Here is a 22,300-nt window from a genome sequence, read left to right as displayed (position 1 = left end):
GAAAGGAAGAGAAGAGTGTCTTCCTTTTGTGGAAAAAAAAGACATTTTTCCACATTTCCCAGGGAACTTAAGCCTTTCACAAATTCTGAAAACAAAATTAAGTTTCCTGGGGCACTTGGGTGGCTCAGTCCATTAAGTATCTAACTCTTGATTTTGGCTCAGTTCATGATCTCACAGTCATGAGACTAAGTCCTACATCAGTCTCCATGCTGGATGTGGAGCCTGCTTAAAATTCTCTCTTTCTCCCTTTTCCTCTGTCCCTCCCCTGCTTGCACTCTTGCATGCAGTGTCTCAAGATAGATAGATAGATAGATAGATAGATAGATAGATAGATAGACAGACAGATAGATAATAAGTTTCCTGAATGGAATGTATCAGGATTCCATTTTATTTCCCAATCCTTTTTTCTTTCTCCATCCTTAACCTAGAAATTTTCACACATACTTAGGCAATCTGGTCATTTAGATGATTACTTCCTCATCTATTTAGGTAAATTGTCTCTTTATCATTTGTTATCACCCTTCTGTACCTTATAAATAGAGATAGTGGTCAGGTAAAAACAAGTCATCTGGGTTGGTCAGTATTGAGGTTTGCTCAGCATTCAGTATTGAGGTTGCTTATGGTGACCCATAGAAGAGTCTGTAGCAAAGCCTGTTTGGTGAATTTGTTGTCTGTTTAGTCAATAGTAGGTATGTACTGTGTCCCGTATATGAAGTTAGGATGTGAAGTTATCAACCATACCCTTTGCCAACACTAATGCTTTTCTTCTTTCTTTCCTGTCTTTTTTCCTAGAAGTATCGATATCAAGATGAGGACGCTCCGCATGATCATTCTTTACCTCGACTAACCCATGAAGTAAGAGGACCTGAGCTGGTGCATGTGTCAGAAAAGAACCTGTCTCAAATAGAAAATGTCCACGGATATGTCTTGCAGTCTCACATCTCTCCTCTGAAGGTCAGTTATATTGTTGTCAGAGCTGGTGGCAGTGGTTGGTCTGCCATGCTGAGGGCGATGTTTGTTGACCTGATTAAATGAGGTTGTCTTTAAACGCTACAGTGGCCCTTGGAAGCTAACGGGTCTTCCTGTGTGGTTTGGAGGCTTACCTAGAGCTCCTGACACTGGGCATTTGCTCTTGCAAGTTGTTTGAATGTCTTGGCACTCTTTTTAGTTGCTAAGACTGGGCTAAGGAAAGAGCAAGGGATGAAAATTGAAAGGGAAATAAGTTATCCACATATTTAGAAAATCCAGAAGTACATCAAGATTTTGTCCAAATGCTACCTCTCCATCTCTGTTCCTGGTCCCAGATAATACAAAGGAAGTAAGTATAACATGTTAACACCTAATGATTGCTTTGCCATCTAGACTTAAAAAACCATGTGAGTTGGCTCATCACTGCCTCAATTTTAAACTATATTTCTTTCTTTCCCAACACTTTCTACCTTTTTTCCTTAATTTGTAAGCAATTTCTTGATAAATGGTATTTTGACAAAAAAAGGACAATTAAATGAGAGGATTTTCTGTGCTCTTTGGTTGCAAATTACTCTTTTTCTTTGCTGATGCCATGGGATTTTGTGCTTAGGATAAAAGCTCATAAATGTTTATTAGAGTTGAAAAAGTGGATCTAGAGTCAATGATATAACAGAAGAGAATTCAGGTAAAAAACAAAACAAGACAGATAAACAAAAAAACCTACTAAAATAACTCTTTGTTTATTGCTAAAGAAAATCCTATTTTTTCAATTTTGTTAGAACATTTACTTCATCAGCACTTCTGCATAGCTGTGTCACAATAAAAAATAAAGCCATAAAAGTGACCCTAGTGCTTTCTGGAATCTTATACCTTCTAAAACATCAAAGAGAGGCTAAATTGTATTTTAATATAGTTCCAAAATTTGGCACATTTTAAACACCCTGGCATCCTAAAAATGTATTCTCAAATAAACTAGCTCCAGTTACCACTAATTACTTAAAATTTTAGGCTTTTTGTCAAATTCTAGCAAATATGTTTATATATTTAAAAATATGCAAACCTTATGCCTCTGGAATTCATTGTTCAATTCTTCCCAGAGCCTTATCAGAAATGATTGAATGACTCATGGAAATGGGTATGTTTAGTCTCGAGAAGAAAAGATTAAGGATTGGAGGACAAGGTATTTACCTTCTTACACCTCTAGAGCTGTCATGTAGAAGAAAATATTGATGTTACCCAGAGGGCAGAAGCAGAGCTACTGTGCAAAACTAGCAGGAATGTATATATGGGATTGCTGTGAGACCAAGACTCCTGGCAGTTACTACCCCAAACAGGTGTAGACTACTTGATAAAGCAGCAGTTTCCTATACCTAGAGATTGTCCAGGGCAGGCAGATGACGTGGCAGTGGTATTGTGCAAGGGATTCCTTCAGCAGGAGGGTGTACAAAATTGTCTCTAAGGTCTAAATCTAACTGTAGGAATCAGTGAATCTATTCTGTGGTTGGATTAATACCTTCCTTCTTTAAACAAATGCTCATGTTTGCAAACAAATACACTTATTCTGTGTACTGACCAGTGTAAATCAAGAAAGGGCAAAGGTGGGAGACTGGATTGCATTTAAGAGTACTTAAATTTCAGGTGTTTACCTTCTAACTGCTTGAAAGAATCCCTGTAAGAACCTCCACAGGGAATCCTTTCCTTCTTTTCATGCTGCTTGTCTTTGTCCCTTTCATAGCACATTTGAATTAGTTCTAGAGCATAGCTCCTAAAGACTTCAAGCTAAGAAGATTAATCAAGGCTAGTCTAAAGGCAGCATAGTTGTAGTAAACAAACAAACAAAATGAACAAAACAATAAAAGCATGTTAGGGTCTTAACTTTATATATTAAGTCTTAAGCATATATATGATATTATAATTGTCTAACCACCTACACTTTGGCTGATTACACCATGTGTTATGCCATTATTGGAAAACGTCTATTTGGAAAATGTCTATTAGAGTTAAAGGAAAAGTTTGCTTTTTCTGTAGATCGGATCTCAAATGTAAAGGAATCTTTCCTACTTACCTTTATCCCTTGTCCTCCAGGAATCTCAGAGTTAAGTTATCTTCAACTTTGGTTTTCATTTGAGTAGGCTTTCTGTTTCTGTTTCTCCCTTCTGTCTTACTTCTTATTCTCTTCTGGTAAAAACAGTGCATTGGTTTTTACTGTAGTGGTGTCTTTTATGGAAGACACCTCACATCAGTTTTAAAAGTGGCCACCTATGAATAATAAACCCTTGATAGGAAACATTCAGGCAGGAGTATGTTTGCCTTCCCTTTTGGAATTACCAGTGTATGGTGTGACCCCCAAGGTATTGTGAAGAGGATGGCAAGGTGAATTCATCCAGGACTTCTGTACACAGGCTATGAAGTAGCAATTTTGGAACCAGGACTTTCCCCCCATGACACTTTAGAAGTGTTTGTGCTGAACAAGATATGCTTGTAGATTGTCTTAATGAACAGACTATGTACCTTTCTTATGTCAACAATAGTGATGAAGATAAACCGGCATAAATTTTCCAGACACACACACACACACACACACACACACACACACACACACACACACGTAGAGTTTGCCAATTTCATGGTGTAAATACTCCCATCATGGCTGAGTTCAGGCTTCCACCCTGAAGCACCTGACTGCATTTGGAAAAAAGAAACAAATGAGACTTCACAGGCCAATGTGAGCTGGCTCCAGCACAGGCAGGCTCAAACACATGCAATTTTATAGCAACAGGACACATCTCCTAATCAAGTTGTTAAGGGATTATTATATTACAGTTCAAGTGTTTGGAGAACCTGCCATGACTAAAATCTAATGTGTTATTTTCTCATAAAGGAAGCCTATTAGAGTCAGAGAAATGGTAGGAAGGTACAAATTCTCAATTAGCACTGACACATTTTCAACCTTTCTGCTCCTTTGATCTGTCTGGTCCTCTTGGGTTAAGCAGTAAAAGAGGGAAGAGTGAGGAGGCAAAACCCACAAGCAGCTAATTCCCCTTGAACCTTACTTAGGAGTCAATGCAGCTCTCTTGTACTAATTAAAAATTTACATATGGCATGCCTGAACAGAGTGGGAGATTGCTGGATAACAGTTGAAATGCCACACTGAGCAGGCTCTAAATCATTAGCTGAGCAATCTTACCATTGCAGGTTTGACAATCATTTTCTTCCATCACCGCTTATCACTGGAAGCCTCGGTTCTAAGATTCATTTGCCTTTGGTGCACACCCGCTGCCTAGCTGATAGATGGGCTTGCTTAGCCTGTTTTCATTAGAATGCCTTGGCTATTGTGAAGTATGGGGTTGGAAGGAGAAACGCAATTTTGCAGTGGATTCGACAGAATTTGTTTTCTTTGCCTTGAGATGGGGATGTTTTCCCTTCAGATGCCACATAGACTCTTGCACAAAAGAAACTGGCCTATAATAAAGCATGAGGATTTTCTTTTCAGTTTAAGTCAATTCCAAAATATTAATCGAGTCTCTACTGTGCACATAATAATAGGTGATGGGGAAACAAAGGGCAGTAAAACTCGATTTCTTTTTGAGTGTGAGCAGGGAAGGGGCAGAGAGACAGGGAGACACAGAATTTGAAACAGACTGCAGGCTCTGAGCTGTCAGCACAGAGCCCGAAGTAGGGCTCGAATTCACAAACTGCAAGATCATGACCTGAGCCGAAGTTGGAGGCTCAACCGACTGAACCACCCAGGCTCCCCAGTAAAACATGATTTCTAAGTATACTTACCACTTTCCTAAAAGACCAGAGTTCTAATTATTTGTTACTTATTCTCACTCTGCAACGGCAATCAAATTCCTGAAGCCTATGTACTGTGAGACCTCAGCCATCTAGCCAAGTACTCTTTACAGAGTATCTGATAAGAGAGCAAGAGAAAGAGAAAAGAATGGGAAAGGGAAGGAGGAAGAAGGACAGGCAGGCTTATTTTTAAGAGCCTGGACTTCAGAATACCTGGATTTCAACCCTGGCCCTTTCATTTGGTAGCTATGTGACCTTGATCAAGTTAACCTATCTTGGCTTTCTTATTGGAAAAATGGCGGTTACAATAATATTTATGTCATAGGATTTGTGTACTAATTAAAGTAATACATGTAAACTGCTTAGGACATGCTTGGCACATTGGGACCACTCACTGGATGTTGTCTTTGACCTTCTTGTTACCATCAGCCAGCTATCAAGACAAAGGCCTTAAAATGACTTTTACTAGATTCATCTCATTTTACCTCTGTTGAGATTATCTCTGCTGAGATTATAATTTAAAATTATAAATAGTTCTCTTTAATCAAAAAACTAGTAAATAGGGATGCGAATATTTGTAGCTCAGGTCTCTCTGGATCCAAAGCCTGTATTCTTTATCACTCCTGTGCTGTATCACCTTTCTCTAAACTATTCTATTTTTAAAGAGATTTTAGATTCAAATTTTCACTTACTGGGTCCATGTATGTAAAAGTAGAAGGTCCTTTTTTCTTATGCCCTTATTCTTAATTGTTATTAAGCAGATATATAAGGGAATACATAAGAAATTCAGTTTTTCGAAGTGAGAGTCATCAACACTAGTGATAGATGGAAACTTTATAAAGAAATAGAAGGAAAATAAGTTCTTTCTTTAAAATACCTCAGTTCACCCAGTGGTAAGCTCCCAAGAGACTATCTTCTTCTCTTGTGGCAAAACAAAACAAAACTAACAAAAATCAAAGCTAGTATTTGGGCGCTAGTTTCCTTTTGGAAAATCCTTTGCTCTTGTAAGAACATGTTTCTTGGCAAGAAAAGCACACTTCTGTTTTGAGCAATTGAAGAATTTTCTGCATTGAGATACACTCCTCACAGTAGGTGCGCTTGTCATTGAAAATCCCAAGTAAGTCCAGCCAATCAGCCATCATGTTTCTTCTGCCCAGGATATGGCAAGATCTATTTCTATAAGTTTTATTTGGTTATTTATTCTTTTAAAATGTTCATTCTATATATGCTTATTTTTATAAACTATCTTATTTTCAGAAATAAGCAGTGTGAAAGTTAGACATTCCACCACAAATTAATTAATGAATAAAGTTGTTCCATGTCAACGAGACATCTGTTAGAGCAGAAATCCAGCTGATTGTTCTAATTCTACTTTTCTTCAGAACTATTGGTTTTGTTTTAATAAATTTACTGTCAATATTACCATCATTATATGAATACCTGCACAGTCGAGGTTTGTGCTGGTTTTGTTTATTATTATGTCCTTAGTCCTTCAACAAATACTTGTTGAATTAGTTATTTGTAAGTGGAAATATGAACACTCATAAATAATTATCTTCTATAAGGTTGGTGACATTAATAGAAAAACAAGCAAGCAATCAAGGCACAGACTTCTTATTTTCCCCTTTCTGTTGTCCTGTTTTCCCTGACCTTATCATCATTGACAAAGAATTTCATCAATTTTTATGCTGCATTTTCCTCATGTATTACATATCTGAAATGTGTCCTAGGGGCGCCTGGGTGGCTCAGTCGGTTGAGCATATGATTTTGGCTCCAGTCATCATCTCATGGCTCATGAATTCCAGCCCCATGTTGAGCTTTGGACTGATTGCATGGAGCCTGCTTCAGATTCTCTGTCTCCCTCTCTGCCTGCCCCTGCTGCCCCCTCACTCCCACCCACCGCTAGCGAGCTCTCTCTCTCTCAAAAATTAATAAACATTAAAAAAAGTTTTTAGTGAAATGTGCCCTAAAATCAATGATATCTTGCAACTAAAACTGGCACCATCTCCTAGGGTACATTAAAAAATGGTGTCTCTTATGGTGATAACCTTCTTAGACTCAGTGACTATTTATAAGGAAGATTAAAGCTGTTGTTTCATAGATTGGTGTGAATTTCTTTAAGTAGATAAATATGATTTTCTGTATTCTAATTCTCATGTAGATGACAGTAAACAGTCCTGGAAGCTTTACTGGAAAATAGGAATATGAGAGGTTAGGATATCCTTCTATACCTTTGAACAACTGTGCATTTGTTGAATGTCTATGGAAAAATAGTGGAGAAACTCTAGGCAGTGCAAGTTTGGGAAAATTATAGGAGAGATTGTTTATGAATGTTGGAAGCTGGTATATAGAATTGAGGGCAAGAAAGATAACAAAGTGGACTTTGCTCCAGTATTTCCTTACCAGCATTGCCAGAGCCTGCTCATAGGAAATATATTTTAGCCAACAGTGTAAGTCCTCTTCCTCTATGAAGCCCTACCTGTTAACTCTTGTCTGACTCCACCTGGTCATACCATCCTATGGTACATGTAGCTTGCAAATTTATATATATGTGTGTGTGTGTGTGTGTGTGTGTGTATATATACATATATATATGTATATATATATATATATATATGCGCCTTTTTTCATTATTTTAAATAATTTTTGCATAACTATATATTGTCCTTTCCTCTAGACACTACATTTGTCTTGCTCTTAATAAATGTGTAAACTCCTATAACTAGACCATATCTTATTCTTGTTTTCTTTTTTCTTTTTTCTCCCTTATTGGCATTTATAATGAAATTAGACCAGTATTTCCCAAATTGTATTGGTGGATTTTGGTCACCATTATAAGGAAATGAAGGATTTCCCTGAGTTTTTAATATGATAACATGTAATATAAACCTCTAAGATGGGGATATGGTTAATATACAGTATTTCCCATACATGTTTGGCCATGGAACACTTTATTCAAAAATTTTTTAGTTGGACCAATACACTTTGAAAATACTGTAACAGAGACATAGACCAAGACTAATACAGACTACAGAAATCATAACATAAAAATTCATTCTTTCCCTGAAATCAGACTCAACCAGATTCAAATATCAGGTCCTCTACTTAGTAGTTATGTGGGCTTCCTCAAGTTACTTAACTTTCTTTAGTCTTGGTTTTCATATTTGTAAAATAGTGGCATCCACTTACATGCTTCACTGACATTTAAGTGAGAAAAATCTATGCAAAGATAGCTCAGAGCTTGACACATGAAAAATATACAAAAAATGATAGCTATCCTTATTGTTAGTGATATATTAATATTATTCCAATATTCTAAACTAGGAGCTTTTGAATTATTATTGGAATTTTTTTTTCATCTTTAGTCTCTCCTTTGTTTTCAAATGGCTTAGTGTTCTCACCTTCTTTGTATCCACAGCTGCTATCCCAGTCCATGTTTTCATTACTTCTAGGCAGAAAGTATTATGGTTATTGTAAAACATCATGGGCTTTGGAGCCAAAAATATGTGCTTGAATTCTGATTCTTCATTTTCTGGCTGGATAAACTTGGGAAAATCATCTGGCATTTCTGAGATGCAGTTAAGTTGAATATGAACAAAGCTCTTTTGTGTTTTGATTGATTCATTCATGCATTCATTCATTTGTACCTTAGAATCTCTTTGACTTCCTACCGTATGCTGGGCTCTATGTTATTCCCCAAGGATACAAAGAAGAACATGCCTTCAAGTTGCTTGCATGCTATAGTTAGATTAACATATTTGGAGATGCATACATAAAATATGTCATACTATGTCCCATAAAGAAAGTATCAAACAACAGGCAAATTCTTAAGAAGTAGAGAAGTAATTTAATTTTCTCTGAGGTTGGAGTGCTACAGATGCATGTGGTCAGAGAAAACATAATAGAGGAGGTCATTTTTTGACTTGATGGAAGTAGCAGATATAGGAGAAAGGTCATGGTTGTCTTAGACTCCAGCAATTCTGTAGCAGTATGGAAGAATTATAGAAATTTCAGACAGTGGAAAAGGGAGAGATAGAATAAAGGATCAAGCAAGGAGTACCAGGTCCAAATCATGCCAGAAAGCAAGGAAAATGGGCAGGAACAGGTAATGAAGGGTCTTCTGTGGATATTGGACTTCACCTTGGAGGTAATGACAAAATGACTACACAGTTTAAAAGAGGAGAGACACGGGCAGATTTGCAAATTAGTGTATTACTCATGTCATGTAGCAGATTAGAAGAAAAACAAGAAAACGGTGATATCACAATCAAGGTCATCAGGTAAAACACCAGAGGCAGACAAGCTCTGGGATAAAGCAGAGGCATTGGGGATGGAGCAAGGGATAGATTAGAAAGCTTATTTAGGAAGATATATAATCAGGACTTGGAGACCTATAAATATAGGAAGTAGAGGAGAGAAATAAATAGAGTTTAGTTCACTTTTTTTTTTATTTGACCAAGTGCATGGAGGAGGTATTATGGAATGAAATCAAGAATGCCAAAGGAAGAGAAGATTTTAAGATGGGGTAAAAAGATTATGAGTTTGGGTTTCAATATTGGAGTTTGAGGTCTTTTGCTGTACACAGGTTGAAGAGTTTCATATGTGGTTTGAAACAAAGAACTGGGAATTGAGAGAGATCTGATCTGAAAAGGGAGACTTGGAGCCTTCAGTGTAGTTGAAACAGTGTGGCCAGGATTATCCAGGAAAAAGGGATGAGAGATCTGATGACATAAGTACAGGAGACAATACCACCAGGCCAGGGTTTTAGGGACAGAAAGGGGCCTGCTGAGGAGACCATAAAGCAGTGAGTGATTTACCACAATACACATTTTAATGTTTCTTAACTGACTTATACATTTCTAGTAAAAGATCATATTTTATACAATAATAAAATGTAGGCTCCACTGTATTGCTTAGAATAGTGTTAGCCAAACACTAGATGTTTTTCAAATATTTGTTACTTGGTAATTATTTTTAAAAAGAGAAAGAAATACCTTATGAAATATATTTGAATCCAATAATCATGGAGTCCTGACAATCAACTGAAAAAATGTATTTTTTCCCTTTTAGCCATAGTGCTTTTAGTAATATTACTAATTAGAAAACTAAGCTGATTTTGCTATTTTAGAAAATTCCTAACTTTAAAAAATGTAAAATTCATTCATTTCTCTCTCTTGCCACTAGATGGTGCAAGTAGCTGAGCTGATAGTTCAGGAAGCATCTGGTCTTAAGGGAAAAACCGGAGATTTGTGAGGCTAAATTGAGAAGCTCTTAGTTACTAAAAACATAAGAAGGTTTTGGCAGGGATTTGCATACTTGTGAATAATGCATTTTTGTTCCAGACCCAGACCTTGGTGAAAGGAAATGGCTGAGTGAAATATGGTCTTGACAGACATATACACTGATTCCAGACACAAAACCTCCTGGTCGAAATTCTATGCAAATGAAACATTTCTTCAGTTATCATTAATTGGAAAGGATACTGATAGCATACCTCAAACAATCCTGGACATTCAAACTAGAAGTTTGGAGAAAGGGAAGAAGAATATAATAGGCATAGGACCTACCTCATCATCTTAGAATTCAAGAATGCTATCTAGAATTAGCCACTATGGGTTCATGGGTTTTCATCATGACTTTGGACAGATAAGTCAGTGGAGTGACATCCAAATCCCCTATTTTGTTCATCTATACACTAATTATAAAAACAACAACAACAAATTCTCTCTAAGAAATATTAGATATATATATTAAAGGTATAATGTTTTAAAAAATGAGGAGTACTTATAATGATCCTACATAAGTGTCATTAGTGGTTATTTGTAACTGCAGGTATTCCTAAGTGACATACAGAAGTTCTTCTCAAGACTAAGATTTCACTACTTCCAAGGTTTTCTGTAAGAGTTTCTGTAATATACATAAAGCTCACAGACATTGTACCCTTACAGGGGCTTAATGAGAATGTTTTCAATTATTTTTTATTAGCAAATATACATAAAACTATTCCACATCTCACACATGCATTTATAAATAAGTTTTGGTATCTGATTGGGCTATAGAATTTTTAACTCTTTCCCGACTAATTCAGAAAAGGAATAGCATGTAGTGGAAAGCAGATGGACTTTAGAATCAGACCTGTTTGTGTCCATATTCTGTCTGTTTTGCTTCCTGGCTGTGTTTAGCAAATCTATTGACCTCTTGCCTACTGTACATAGTAATATGGGACATACAGAGTTGCTGTAGGTAATACTTGATATGATACATGAATAGTCTTCAGCATAGCATTTGACATCTACTCGGTGCTCAGTAAATGGTAATTATTGCATATTTTAAAAATAGAAACTGTGTGAAAGAGCAAATCTGAATTTCAGGTCAGTAAACTCTGAACTCTCAGTAAAGATGGACTCTTGTATCATCACACTTGCTTATCTTTGAGACTATGGCTTTACACTACAGAATATTTTCATCTCAAATAAGCAAGGGTTTGTATTATTTAAAATTGTTGTTATTTTATATGAATGTGAATGACACCTTGGCTAGCTCAAATGAAGTGTAGCAAATAAGCTAGTGCATGGCCAGGTTTTAGGTGGTCCAAACAAGACTGTACTGAAGCATAAAGAGATACAGTTTCTTGGGTGGCTAGTTATGGAGGATATTAGAATATTTGTATAATCTTTCTAGGTGGCTACTTGGAAGAAATAATTGGCTTAGATTTATAATTTCTGGAATGCTTATTTAAAAATTCTTATAATTTTTTAAAATTTATTTCATCATTACAAGTTAATACCTAGTAAACTTTGGGTAGTAAAATAGAGATATTTAACAAACTTATTGAATTCATACATTAACCACATTAAAAGTGAGAGAATGTTATTAACCCATGAAAATGAAACTAGTTTTTATTCTCTGTCTAGCCAATGTATTTATAATAATACTTCACTAATTCTAAATATAAATCAAATCCCACTTCTGTAAACTTTATGGATTTACCTAGTACTGTTTTGTATAGTTTAATTTTGTTGCTGTTGAAATCAAGTTAACTCAGTGTTCTCTTCAGCAAGGAGATTTTCGCTGTATCCACAATCTTTATTTGTTCATTTATATTTGTTCAACAAAACTACTTGCTTCCTTCATGGGGAGGGGGTATGAAGTAACTGCTAAAGTGTAAAATCTAATTTCATAAATTTTGTTTCTTTGTATTCATATCCATTTATCAACCTTTCTACCTAGAGGCTGTTATAGGAGAAATAACAGTGGTAAAATGTAGCATTTACTGAATTCCTATTATATGTTGGCAGTACTCTAAATGCTTTACATGTATTAAGTTAGCCCATTCAACCACCCCATAAGATAGGTTTTCTTATTATTCCCACTTTATAGACAAAGGAAAATGGGCACAAAAAGGTTAGAAAAAACTTTTGTAAGGTCACGTGGGTAGTCCTTGATAGCTCTGGGATAGGATGCAGCTAGTTTGACATCATACCCCTCAGTCTCAGTCACGGTGCTGTATTATTTACCAGCAAATGAGAAGTGTATAGTTTTAAAACTGAAGGGGATAGTATAAATCATCAAATCCGGGAGTTCCAAACTGCAAGTGATCCATTAGTAGATGTGAGGTCAATTTACTTGGTAATTTCATAATAGGATGAGAGAATAGAAAATTTGAGAGTACATTACAAGAAGAAACATTTGCTTCAGTTTAGTGTGAGTGTGTTTGGGTGTGTACTGGCTTACAGTGTAAAATATCTTATTGTGATCAAGGTCAAGAAAGTCAGGGAGCCACTGATCTGGTCCAACTTTCCCATAATGTAAGAGGGGAGAGGAAGAAGAAAAGTTTAAGCCCAGAGAAGTTAAATGATTCCCTAAAAATATATTGGTCAGAAATGTCAAAGCCTGAACTTGAACACCTTATAGTATTAACCACTTCTATTTTCTCTATCCAGCACCTGTTGTGGCTGACATTTCTACCAATTAAATTACTTAAACCAGAGTTTCTCAAACTTGGGTATGCGATCAGGATCACACAGAAGCCCCAGGCTCTATATTTTTATTACCTCTCCAGGTGACTTTGTTACAAACTAACTTTGAAGAATTGCTGTCTTGAATTCCATGCCACAGCCTGTATTGAATGATTACCATGTGTATTATCTTTGCTAAATCCCATTAGAGACAAAAAAAAAAAAAAAAAAAAGAGCCTCTGTCTACGAGGAATTTAAATTCTGTTAGGAAAATCAAGATGTGCATTCATCATTTAGTGAACATACACTATATAACTAAGTGCTTTTTAAATCTTACTTACTAAGGTTAGTAAGTACAAATAGAATTCCAGAAGGCAATTTTTAAATTCGTATATAGGCATATACAAAGAAAACGTCACCATGCTTATTTAAGAGAGAATGTTTTATGAGAAAATATGGTAGAAAAAGTTGAATTGATTTTTCCCAACTCACAGAGGAATTGCCAGTGTCAAGTGAGCAGATTTCACTCCAATGCAGCCCTCCTACCGGGTTTTCCCCCAGGCCAGCTGACTCACCAAAATCACCTTAGGTAGCAGCAGATGATTTCTTCGTTCTTCACTGGCAGAACACTAAGTGTGTTAGAGTTCATGGCCAATTTGGGGTCACAGGTAAGGTCTTTTAAAATGCATTCAAAAGGCTCTTATCTAAGTCCTTTACATGTAACACCAGTGGGTAGCCACTTTAAGGGCCATTAAGCTACAGGGCACACATAGAAGTCAGGGGTCACTTATAAAAATCAGATCAAAATTGTAGTAATTAAACTTCAGATGCTCTAGAGATTTTCTGGTTTTCTCTCTTTATGCTGTATGCGAAGAAATTTAATAAGTTGTTTTGTTAGAGAATAGTAAGACATTTTTGTTACCAGCTTTTAATTGTAAATTTCTAATTAATAAAAATTATAAATTATATATGAAAATATGTTTAAGTAGATATAATACATATATAAAATCATATAAACTTTTAATTAATCAAATTATAAATTCAAATATAATTATTAAAATGATAGAATTATTTAAAATTATTTAAAAATTATTGATGAAATTGATAAAAATTTATAGAAGCAATATAAAATTTAAATATAGCATTTCTAAAAATAGGCTTTATTTCTCTGTTATGGACAGTGCAAGTAGAGCTGCTGCTAACCATTCAACATAATTATATGAATTAGAAAAAGGAACCCCTGCTCAAACAACATAATACCCTGCTATAATTTAGATCATGTGCTGTGTGGACCCAGGCAGTACATTCCCTACCTGTATAGATGACCTGTATTCAATAGTAAGTTTATAGAATCATAGAAGTAATCAGGGGAATTTGAGACAATACAGTCCACCTCTGTTACTCTACACATGAAGAAATGAAGTCAGACGTGTTCTTATGTTTCCCGGGACAGGCATATAGCTAGTGCTAAAGCTAAGACCAGAATGTGGGTTCCCAGATTCCCAGACCAGAATTTATTTCTCTACTTCATAAGAAGAGTAAAGAGCAGATGTGTCCTACTCAACAGATCAGAGGTTTGTTTATTCCAGTTTCTGGATGGTGCTCAAAATCGTTATGCTAACTTTTTATTTGTTTATGCCAATGTTCAGCTTTCTCAAAGGGCCAAATCAAGGTTGTTGACATTAGACAAGAAACCTCTCTCATCCTAAATCTCTCTAGCTAAATTGTGTGCATCAGTTTGATTAAGAATAACATTGGCCTCATCACTAGTTAACTATGATATCACATTGTGTATTTGCATAAACATTGATGAGATAGTTATATTTAAAAAAACCCACAGTTTAAAAGATCCATATCTAAAAGACCAATCTACACAGTGGGGATACTTATTTATCTTATCAGATGCTTTACAAGAACTGCAGGACAGTGTGGGCTTGGTGTCAGAAGTGTGCCCTTTGGGAAATCACTGAACCTCTCTGAGCCCTTATTTCCACATTTGTATACTGAAGATAATAATAAATGCATTTAGGGAAATTATTAAGATTAAAGAAGTTGCTGTTTGTCAGCTTGAATTTTACCATCTGTGCTTAGAGCTCCCCCACCCCCACCCCCACCCCCACCAGACTCCTGTGACTACCTCTTACTTCTAGTCTCCATTTTCCCTTCCATTCTCTTCTCCTCCTTCCCACTTCTTAGGATGGCCAATGAGGAAGGAAAAAACAACACATGGTAAGGCAAAAGGGTTCAGCAGATAGTCAGTTCAAAGAATTGTCCTTATGTGGAGATTTCATAAAAGTCAGTATAGTTTTTGGCCAACCAAATGGAATTGTCATGCCAAGAGCGAAGTATTGATTATTCTGTACCATTTCAGAATGTGGCCTTAGGATCTGAGAAGCATGTTTCAGGGAGAATGGCAGCAAATCAGAGTGTTTCCAGAGAGGCCCAAATAAGCTGCTGAGGGGATTAAAATCACATCAAATGGAAACATTAAAAGTATGAGTGATGTAGTCCTTGAAGAACTGACTCAGTTCAGGGGACATGGTAGTCCTGGATTTATACTGTTTACAATGAGCAACTATTCTATACAATTTCTATAGATGCTGTGATCTCTAGAGAAGACAATGAGGAGACAGAAGCCATGGAAGTTGTTGTTGTTGTTTGTTTTTATTTTTTATTTAAAAAAAATAGTGTTTGTTTATTTTGAGAGAGACAGAGAGAGAGCATGAGCAGGGGAGGAGCAGAGATAGAGGGAGAGAGAGAATCCCAAGCAAGCTCCACAACCATCAGCACAGAGCCCGAAGCAGGGCTCAGACTCACAAACTGTGAGCTCATGGTCTGAGCTGAAATCAAGAGTCAGACACCTGACTGAGCCACCCAGGTGTCCCTGTTGTTGGTTTTTAAAATAGAGCTGGCCAAAGATAGGATGGGCTTCCTTGTAAGGTAGTGATCTTCCTTTCCCTAAAGCTATTCCAACAGAGGCTAGAGATGATTCAGGTATGAGATAGAATATTAGACAACAATATTCCTAAGCTCTTTCAAGTCATGAGCTCCTATGGCAAGTTGATGAAAACTATGAGCCCTTTTCCCATTAAAAAAAAAAAAAAAAAAAAAAAAAAAAAAAAATATATATATATATATATATATATATATATATATATATATATATATATATATATATCTCCCCCCACAAAAACATTACATAAAATTTCAGGGAACATATGGATCACTTGAAGCCCATCTATGGACTCCCTAAGGACTATATATATATATATATATATATATATATGTATATATATATATATATATATATATATATATGTGTGTGTGTATATATATATATGTGTGTGTGTATATATATGTATATATATATATATATATATTTAAAATTTTTTGTATGGAATGAATTTTAAGCCTCCTTCCATCTCTGAGAATCTTTGACTATAATTTCACCGCCTCATGGTTTTTGTCTGAATGAGGCATGCTTATTCTTCTCAAGAAGAAATCTTTTGTGTCAGCAAAACAAAAGAAAACAAAACAAGAGTGCTCCCAATCCAATGTGTCAGTGAGGCATACTTGATTCCTCAGCAGCCCTCAGTTGCAGTGATCAACAGTTTCGCCCAGACAAGGAGAATTGAGGTTGCATTTATTTCAGAGTGCTCTAAATGCAGAACTTATGCTTTTGATTCAGTATTTTTGATGTGTACTCCTAAGGCAATTTTCTGTGTTTATTAGTTAGTATCATAAGTTTTTACCAGCTATGCAAGCCAAGGCTATAATATCCTCCCTCTCTGAATTGGGGTTTTAACTGTCATAAGATTGTTTTCTTTATGCTGAATGGAAGTTGCAGTGTAGCAAAGAACTGATTTCAAATTACCCCATCAACTTGCTAAAATGATGATGCATTTTCCATAGTATTCAGGCACAGAGGATATCCGATATATGGCTAGACTGTTCATGGAAATGTCAGTCATCAAATGTGCAGTGGATATTTATTTTTTCATCAGGGTCACAGAAGTGCACTTGAATTGGATTCTTCCTCTTTTCTCTGTACCATTAAGATATTGACAGGTTCAGAGTTGCTGGGTTTGAAATTTTAAGAATAGCTAGCTCATAACATTTCACTTTCTGCTCCAGGGCAGGGTGAGTTGCTTATAAATCAGGCTGCAAATGTGATGAATTGGATGTCTCCAACTCAATTAGCTTAATGTGGGTAGGAGGATTTCCAGGTTTTGCAGCCTCCGTTTTACTAATCCTCTGAGCAGACTGTTACATAAAATGTGGCTGTGTACTAATGCCGGAGTCTCAGAGAAACATGGTTGGTATTTTTCATTTCAACATCTAATGTCATCCTGTATTTCTTAGCTTTGATTTGGATCCGAAGCCACTGAGTGATGGTTCTTAACATGATTTATATGGTTGCAAGCCTTACCTTGTTATCTTTCTGCCTTCTGACCGAGTTAAGAAAGTAGCCTAATAGAATTGCTGCTGTCACTGGGTGATTTAATTGGGGGGAAAAAAATCTCAGCAATTTAAGGAAAACTGCAGAAGTTGAAGCTGCTCCTCTGTCAAATAAATGATCAGATGAGATGAGTTCCAGCAAAGCCGATGCTGACAGTTTCACGAGCTTTCAACAAACTCGTCATACTTTGGTAGAGAGATTTGTTGGAAGAACCGATTATGGAGTTTGCTTTTTTGTTTTCTTAAGGAGACTCTATCATGGCTGTGAATAATGACTATTTTAAAGAAAATATCTTAGATTTAAATACATTTTATGCCTAAGGATATTATTTGGCATCTTCTCTAAATTACCTCTGTATTAACATTCATTAGTTGAGTCTTTACCCTACCTATTTTTGTCTCCTTCAAATCTAAAAGGGTACCCAGATAGTTCACTTCAAGGTCCTCTACAACTCACTGTATGTGACCTTGGACAAGTCATCGGTCTCCTTAAATTAGCTTTGTTTTTATTTTGTCATTTATTACATGATAATATGAGTATTACATGGAGTTGAAATGAAAATTTGTTGAGATTGAGCACTGTGCTTCTGTGCTCATGGTAAATTGAGATTCAGGTTAGTCGTTAACCATTGTTTCAGTACCTGCTTTGGGGTAGGCCCTGTGATAGGTGTCTCAGGGTGGAATGATGAATGGGACACAATCCACCTGCCTTGTATTCACATAGGCTGTTTTGTGGTTTACAGGGTACTCTCTCATGTCTCCTTCCATTATCACAATGCCCTTGTGAAATAGGTGACCAATTATTGTTACCTGTGCCTTTCAGAGAAAGAAACTGAGACCAGATGAAATTAGGCTATTTGATCAAAATCACATAGTTAAATTTGGTTGCAAATTCATACTACAAATATGCTGTATATTTATTATGTTCTGCCTTGTACAAACTCCTAGAAATCTAAAGATAAATGAGAATCCCTGTTCTAAAGGAGCTCAAAGTCAAGTGCAGAAGAAAAACAAATAAATAAGGTAAATAAAGTGGAAGGACATAGATAGAGTTACTAGTAGCCTTCCCCCCGCTCTGTTATTGCCTTGAACCTGATTTTTTCAAGGCACCTCATTCCAATAGCTGCAGCTACATTGCACGCAGTGTTCTCTATGCTCCTAGAAGTTCTTGATAAATATTGATATTGTTTACTAAAAAATCTGAGGAGAGACAGAGGTTCCCATGCAGAAAAACTGAAGACAGATTAGCACAACACAAAAGGTAAAATGGTCCTCCTACTGGAAGGGCATAGGCAGAGTCGTCTTTATGGCTTTACTGAGAAATGCCTATTGCCTTTGGAAATGCCACCTGGCCTGTTGCCCGTGTGTAAGAAGGAACAGCAATAATCCTAAAGCCCTTTGCTTGCCTTGGCTGAGAAAAGAGCTTGCCTTTGGACTCAAAGGCAAAGACAGAGACCCTGAAAGAGCCATTTTATTTTTCTTTGTCAGGCCGAAGCAGAGTTTAAACTAGGTCAGACCCACTTCAGCTATGGTCACAGCCTACTGTCTACATTCTGGTCTTAGTTAAGTTGGTTGGAAACTGGCTTCACTTCATCCCAGAGCTTAATTCAAGGGCATGCATAGCTTCCTCGAGTCTGAGGAATAGCAATAATCCTAAAGCCTTTTGTTTGCCTTGGCTGCAAAAGTTGAGTGGTAGAATTATATAAGCTTTGGAGCATGCAGAACTAATTTGGAACCACAGCTCTGTCCTTTGCTAGGTGTGTGACCTTGAGCATGTCACAAGACTTTCTCAGTCACCATATATTCATCTTACTTACTTAAAAGGGCTGCTGTGAGAATGAAAGAGTTTTTCCCAAATTTCACCTCATCTTAAGGACCATGTGGAATCCTTTTTTCAAAATCTGGATGACTGGGCCGATTTAAACTCCTTGAATCAGAATGTCTGGGCAGAGGCCTGAGAACCTGCATTTTTGAAACACATCTCAGATGATTTTTATTATTAGGCAAGTTTAAGAAATGATGAGAAAGAGTATATAAAAACCAGCATGGTTGCCTGGCATTCTGGAGGCACCATGAACACTCCTCAGCAGCTACCTTATGTGGAAGATTGTTATTGGTGGTAGCATTCATAGAAGCACTGGGCTATTTAGGTCCCAACATTGTTGGTGATTAGCATAGTACTTGGTACTTTAGTAGTTGTCAATATAAATTTTAAAATTTTAAATCACTTACTGAAGATATCTTTGGAAGCTTCTAAGTACTGGCTTTATTCTAGATGCTGTAGGAAAGACAAAATGGATGAAAGCTCTGATACAATTCTGAAGTATAAATGCTGTCATTAATTTTCAATAGTTCCTGAAGGAGGGATTCTTTCAACCTAGCGTCCAAAGAAAAGATACTATTTGGGTATCTATAGGGTAAGCAAACTTTCCAAAGATAGTGTCCCTTTTTGTTATTCATACTTTCACTCATTTCAGTTGATTATTCCAACATTTGATTGAATGGAGAAGGGCATTCTACCTTAAAAAGTGTTTAGAAGGAAGAAAAAAGTTTTTCCATACTTGACATCAGAAACTGTAAGTTGGGGGTTGTAATCTTCTCTTAGCATAGTATCATTTTCCTGGCACAGCCGCCAAGTCCGTTTGATAGATTATTATCTTATCCAGAAAATACCTTCTGAGAAATAGACGTATATCTTTTTTTTTTCCTTCTGGAATACAATTAGTACTTATTCAGCCATTAAATCCTAAACATCAAGGAAACAGATGTTCCATGTAAGAAGTTTCCCTGGTAAGTTTATTCTTCAAAGTGATGCAAATTACTTACCACTTTTATGGGAAACTTTCTCAATGGATTACATGGCTTTTCCAGTCTTAGAGAATATCATACAAAGCCTGACCTATTACTGTTCCATGGTCAATACTATGAACATATATTGTTATATTTTGATAATAATTCCCTTGATGTTAATAAAATTCCTATTATGTAGGAGTAGAGAAAACAAAGATGAATAAAACATGGTGTCTTCCTACAACGATTGGTTGCGTGCCAGATGTCATAATCAGGTATTAATAACACAAATACCTAGGATTTAAAAAGTACTCAAAATGTGCCAAGTTGTGTATCACTTACATTTGAAAACTATTTGTCACAATAATTCTAGGAGGTTAGTACTATTTTTATTTTTACTCCCATTTTACAGACGAGGAAATAGTCTCGGGGTATATAACTTCTTTAAAGTCACGCAGGTGTGTTAGCGCAACTATGTATGTGGTTTTGTTCTGTTTGGTTTTGATTTCTTATGTTTAGTTAGTATAGTTTGAAGCCAAATCCTCAGGAATCCTGTCTCTTTCATTTACTGATAGCATGATTGGGCAAGATATTTCTGAACTCACTTTCATTTTTATAAACTAAGGTTATGAGAGTTCTTTGGTATTAAGTTAGGTAAAACATTAAAACAAAAAAAACAAAACAAAACATAGTACCTGGCACCTAGTAGTTACTCCCTAAACGTTAGCCTTTCCTTTCCAATTTTGTCATGCTAACTGAGCTCTGATTAAGTTCCGACTGCTTTTAAGGTCCCACCTCCACCTTTGGTAGCTTGTAGTTTTACTAAAAGGTGCCTTGGGGAAAATTTGTTTTTGTTTATGTTGCTTAGAATTTGTATGCTTCCTCAACTATGAAGATTCATTTCTTTCTTTTAATCTGAATATTTCCAAGATTTTGATCTTCGATATTGCCTCTTCCCCATTTTTGAAGTTGTCTCCTTCTAAGTAGATAGAAATTGGGCTTCTCATTCTATCCTCCATTCCACAATCTTTTTCATTTATTTCACCACATTTTCTTTCTAGTTTGTATTCTGCATAATTTTCAATTCATCAATTCCCTTTGCAGCAATGAAAACTCTGCTATTCAGTTTGTCCACTATTTTTCATTTTAAACACAAATATTTTGTACTTTCTCCCAAATTATTCATTTTTCCCAAATTCTTTGTATGCTAATCTTTCCATTTATTGTGTGTGCTGCCTCCTTCCAGTGGAACATTTTCTCGTGTAGTTTGTAATTTATTATTGTGAGTTCAACTTTGATAGAAATGATTTTATCAGTGGTAATTATGCTTGCCATGAGTTGGGGAAATATCATCAGAGAAAGGTTGTGTGATTACTTCTGTGGAACACTGCAGACCACAGTGTTTTGCATTAGTTTATCAACCTAAGAGAGTCTCAAACCACATGGAAACACACCCACATGAGGATATGGCTTGGGAACTCAAATTTCCTTAAAAGCCTTTGCTATATAAAGCAGAGACCATATTTCTTGCTTCTTCCTTAAGACAAGGGCAGAGACTTCTTTGTAATTCCCTTTAAGGGGCAGCTTTGCCAGAATTCAGACTTTGTGTAAGGGTGATAGTTGCAAATCTATGCCCTATCTCCCAAATGGGTATTACAACTCCAGTTTCAAGCTATTATGGTTTATGTAGTCTATATGCAATAGTATTGCTTTATAAGCTGATTGTTCTGGCTTCAAATTTCTGCTATGTTGGTGATACTTAGGGATTTCCAATTCTTATGTTTGAGCTCAGCTGTATATTTAAAATATTTAGTTTTACATTTTATCCAGAACTTCTATGCATTGGTATTAGGAGGTCAGCCATTTTTAGAAGCCCACATAATCTATAAACCTATTCTCAGGCAAAAATAAACATTTATTGAGTATTTATTTACTTTATATCAGACACCAATGAAAGCACTAAAGATAAAAGTGGCAAATAAAACAGAAGTTCGTATTTTCACAAAGTTTAATTATAGTGGGAGTAGACAGACAATAAACAAATAAGCATATAAAATGCCAGATAGTGATAAATGCTATGAAAAAAAAAAACAGAATAAGAGAATGGTAGTGTGGGGAGGTAATAGTGGGAAGAATGGCAATGAGACTATTTTAGATGGACGGATGAGGAAAGAAATTTCTATTACAATGACGTTTGAGCAAAGGCCTAAAGAAATAAGAAAGGTAGGTATATGCATATAATGGAGAGTGTCCCAATGAAAGGAAGCAGCTAGTGCAAAGGATCTGAGATTAGACCATGTTTACTGTGTTCGAGGATCAGCAAGAAGGCG

General features: G+C 36.1%; 1 protein-coding gene across 18 annotated transcripts in view; it reads left to right on the top strand.

Moving 5' to 3' along the window:
- The window catches only part of DLG2 (discs large MAGUK scaffold protein 2), a 2,072,859-nt gene that overhangs the window by 1,064,757 nt on the left and 985,802 nt on the right, over positions 1 to 22,300 (top strand). For 13 of the 18 annotated variants that reach the window (XM_019450186.2, XM_019450179.2, XM_019450182.2 and 10 more), the window contains one exon: positions 793 to 954. In XM_019450186.2, the coding sequence (XP_019305731.2) occupies positions 793 to 954 (162 nt within the window). The remainder of the gene's footprint in view (positions 1 to 792; positions 955 to 22,300) is intronic. The other 5 variants (XM_019450181.2, XM_019450193.2, XM_019450197.2 and 2 more) reach the window with 1 other exon arrangement.

The sequence above is a fragment of the Panthera pardus genome, unplaced genomic scaffold (assembly GCF_024362965.1).
Source record: "Panthera pardus isolate Hobbes unplaced genomic scaffold, ASM2436296v1 HiC_scaffold_12, whole genome shotgun sequence".
Classification (NCBI taxonomy): Eukaryota; Metazoa; Chordata; class Mammalia; order Carnivora; family Felidae; genus Panthera; species Panthera pardus.
This window is presented reverse-complemented; position numbering and strand designations above follow the sequence as displayed.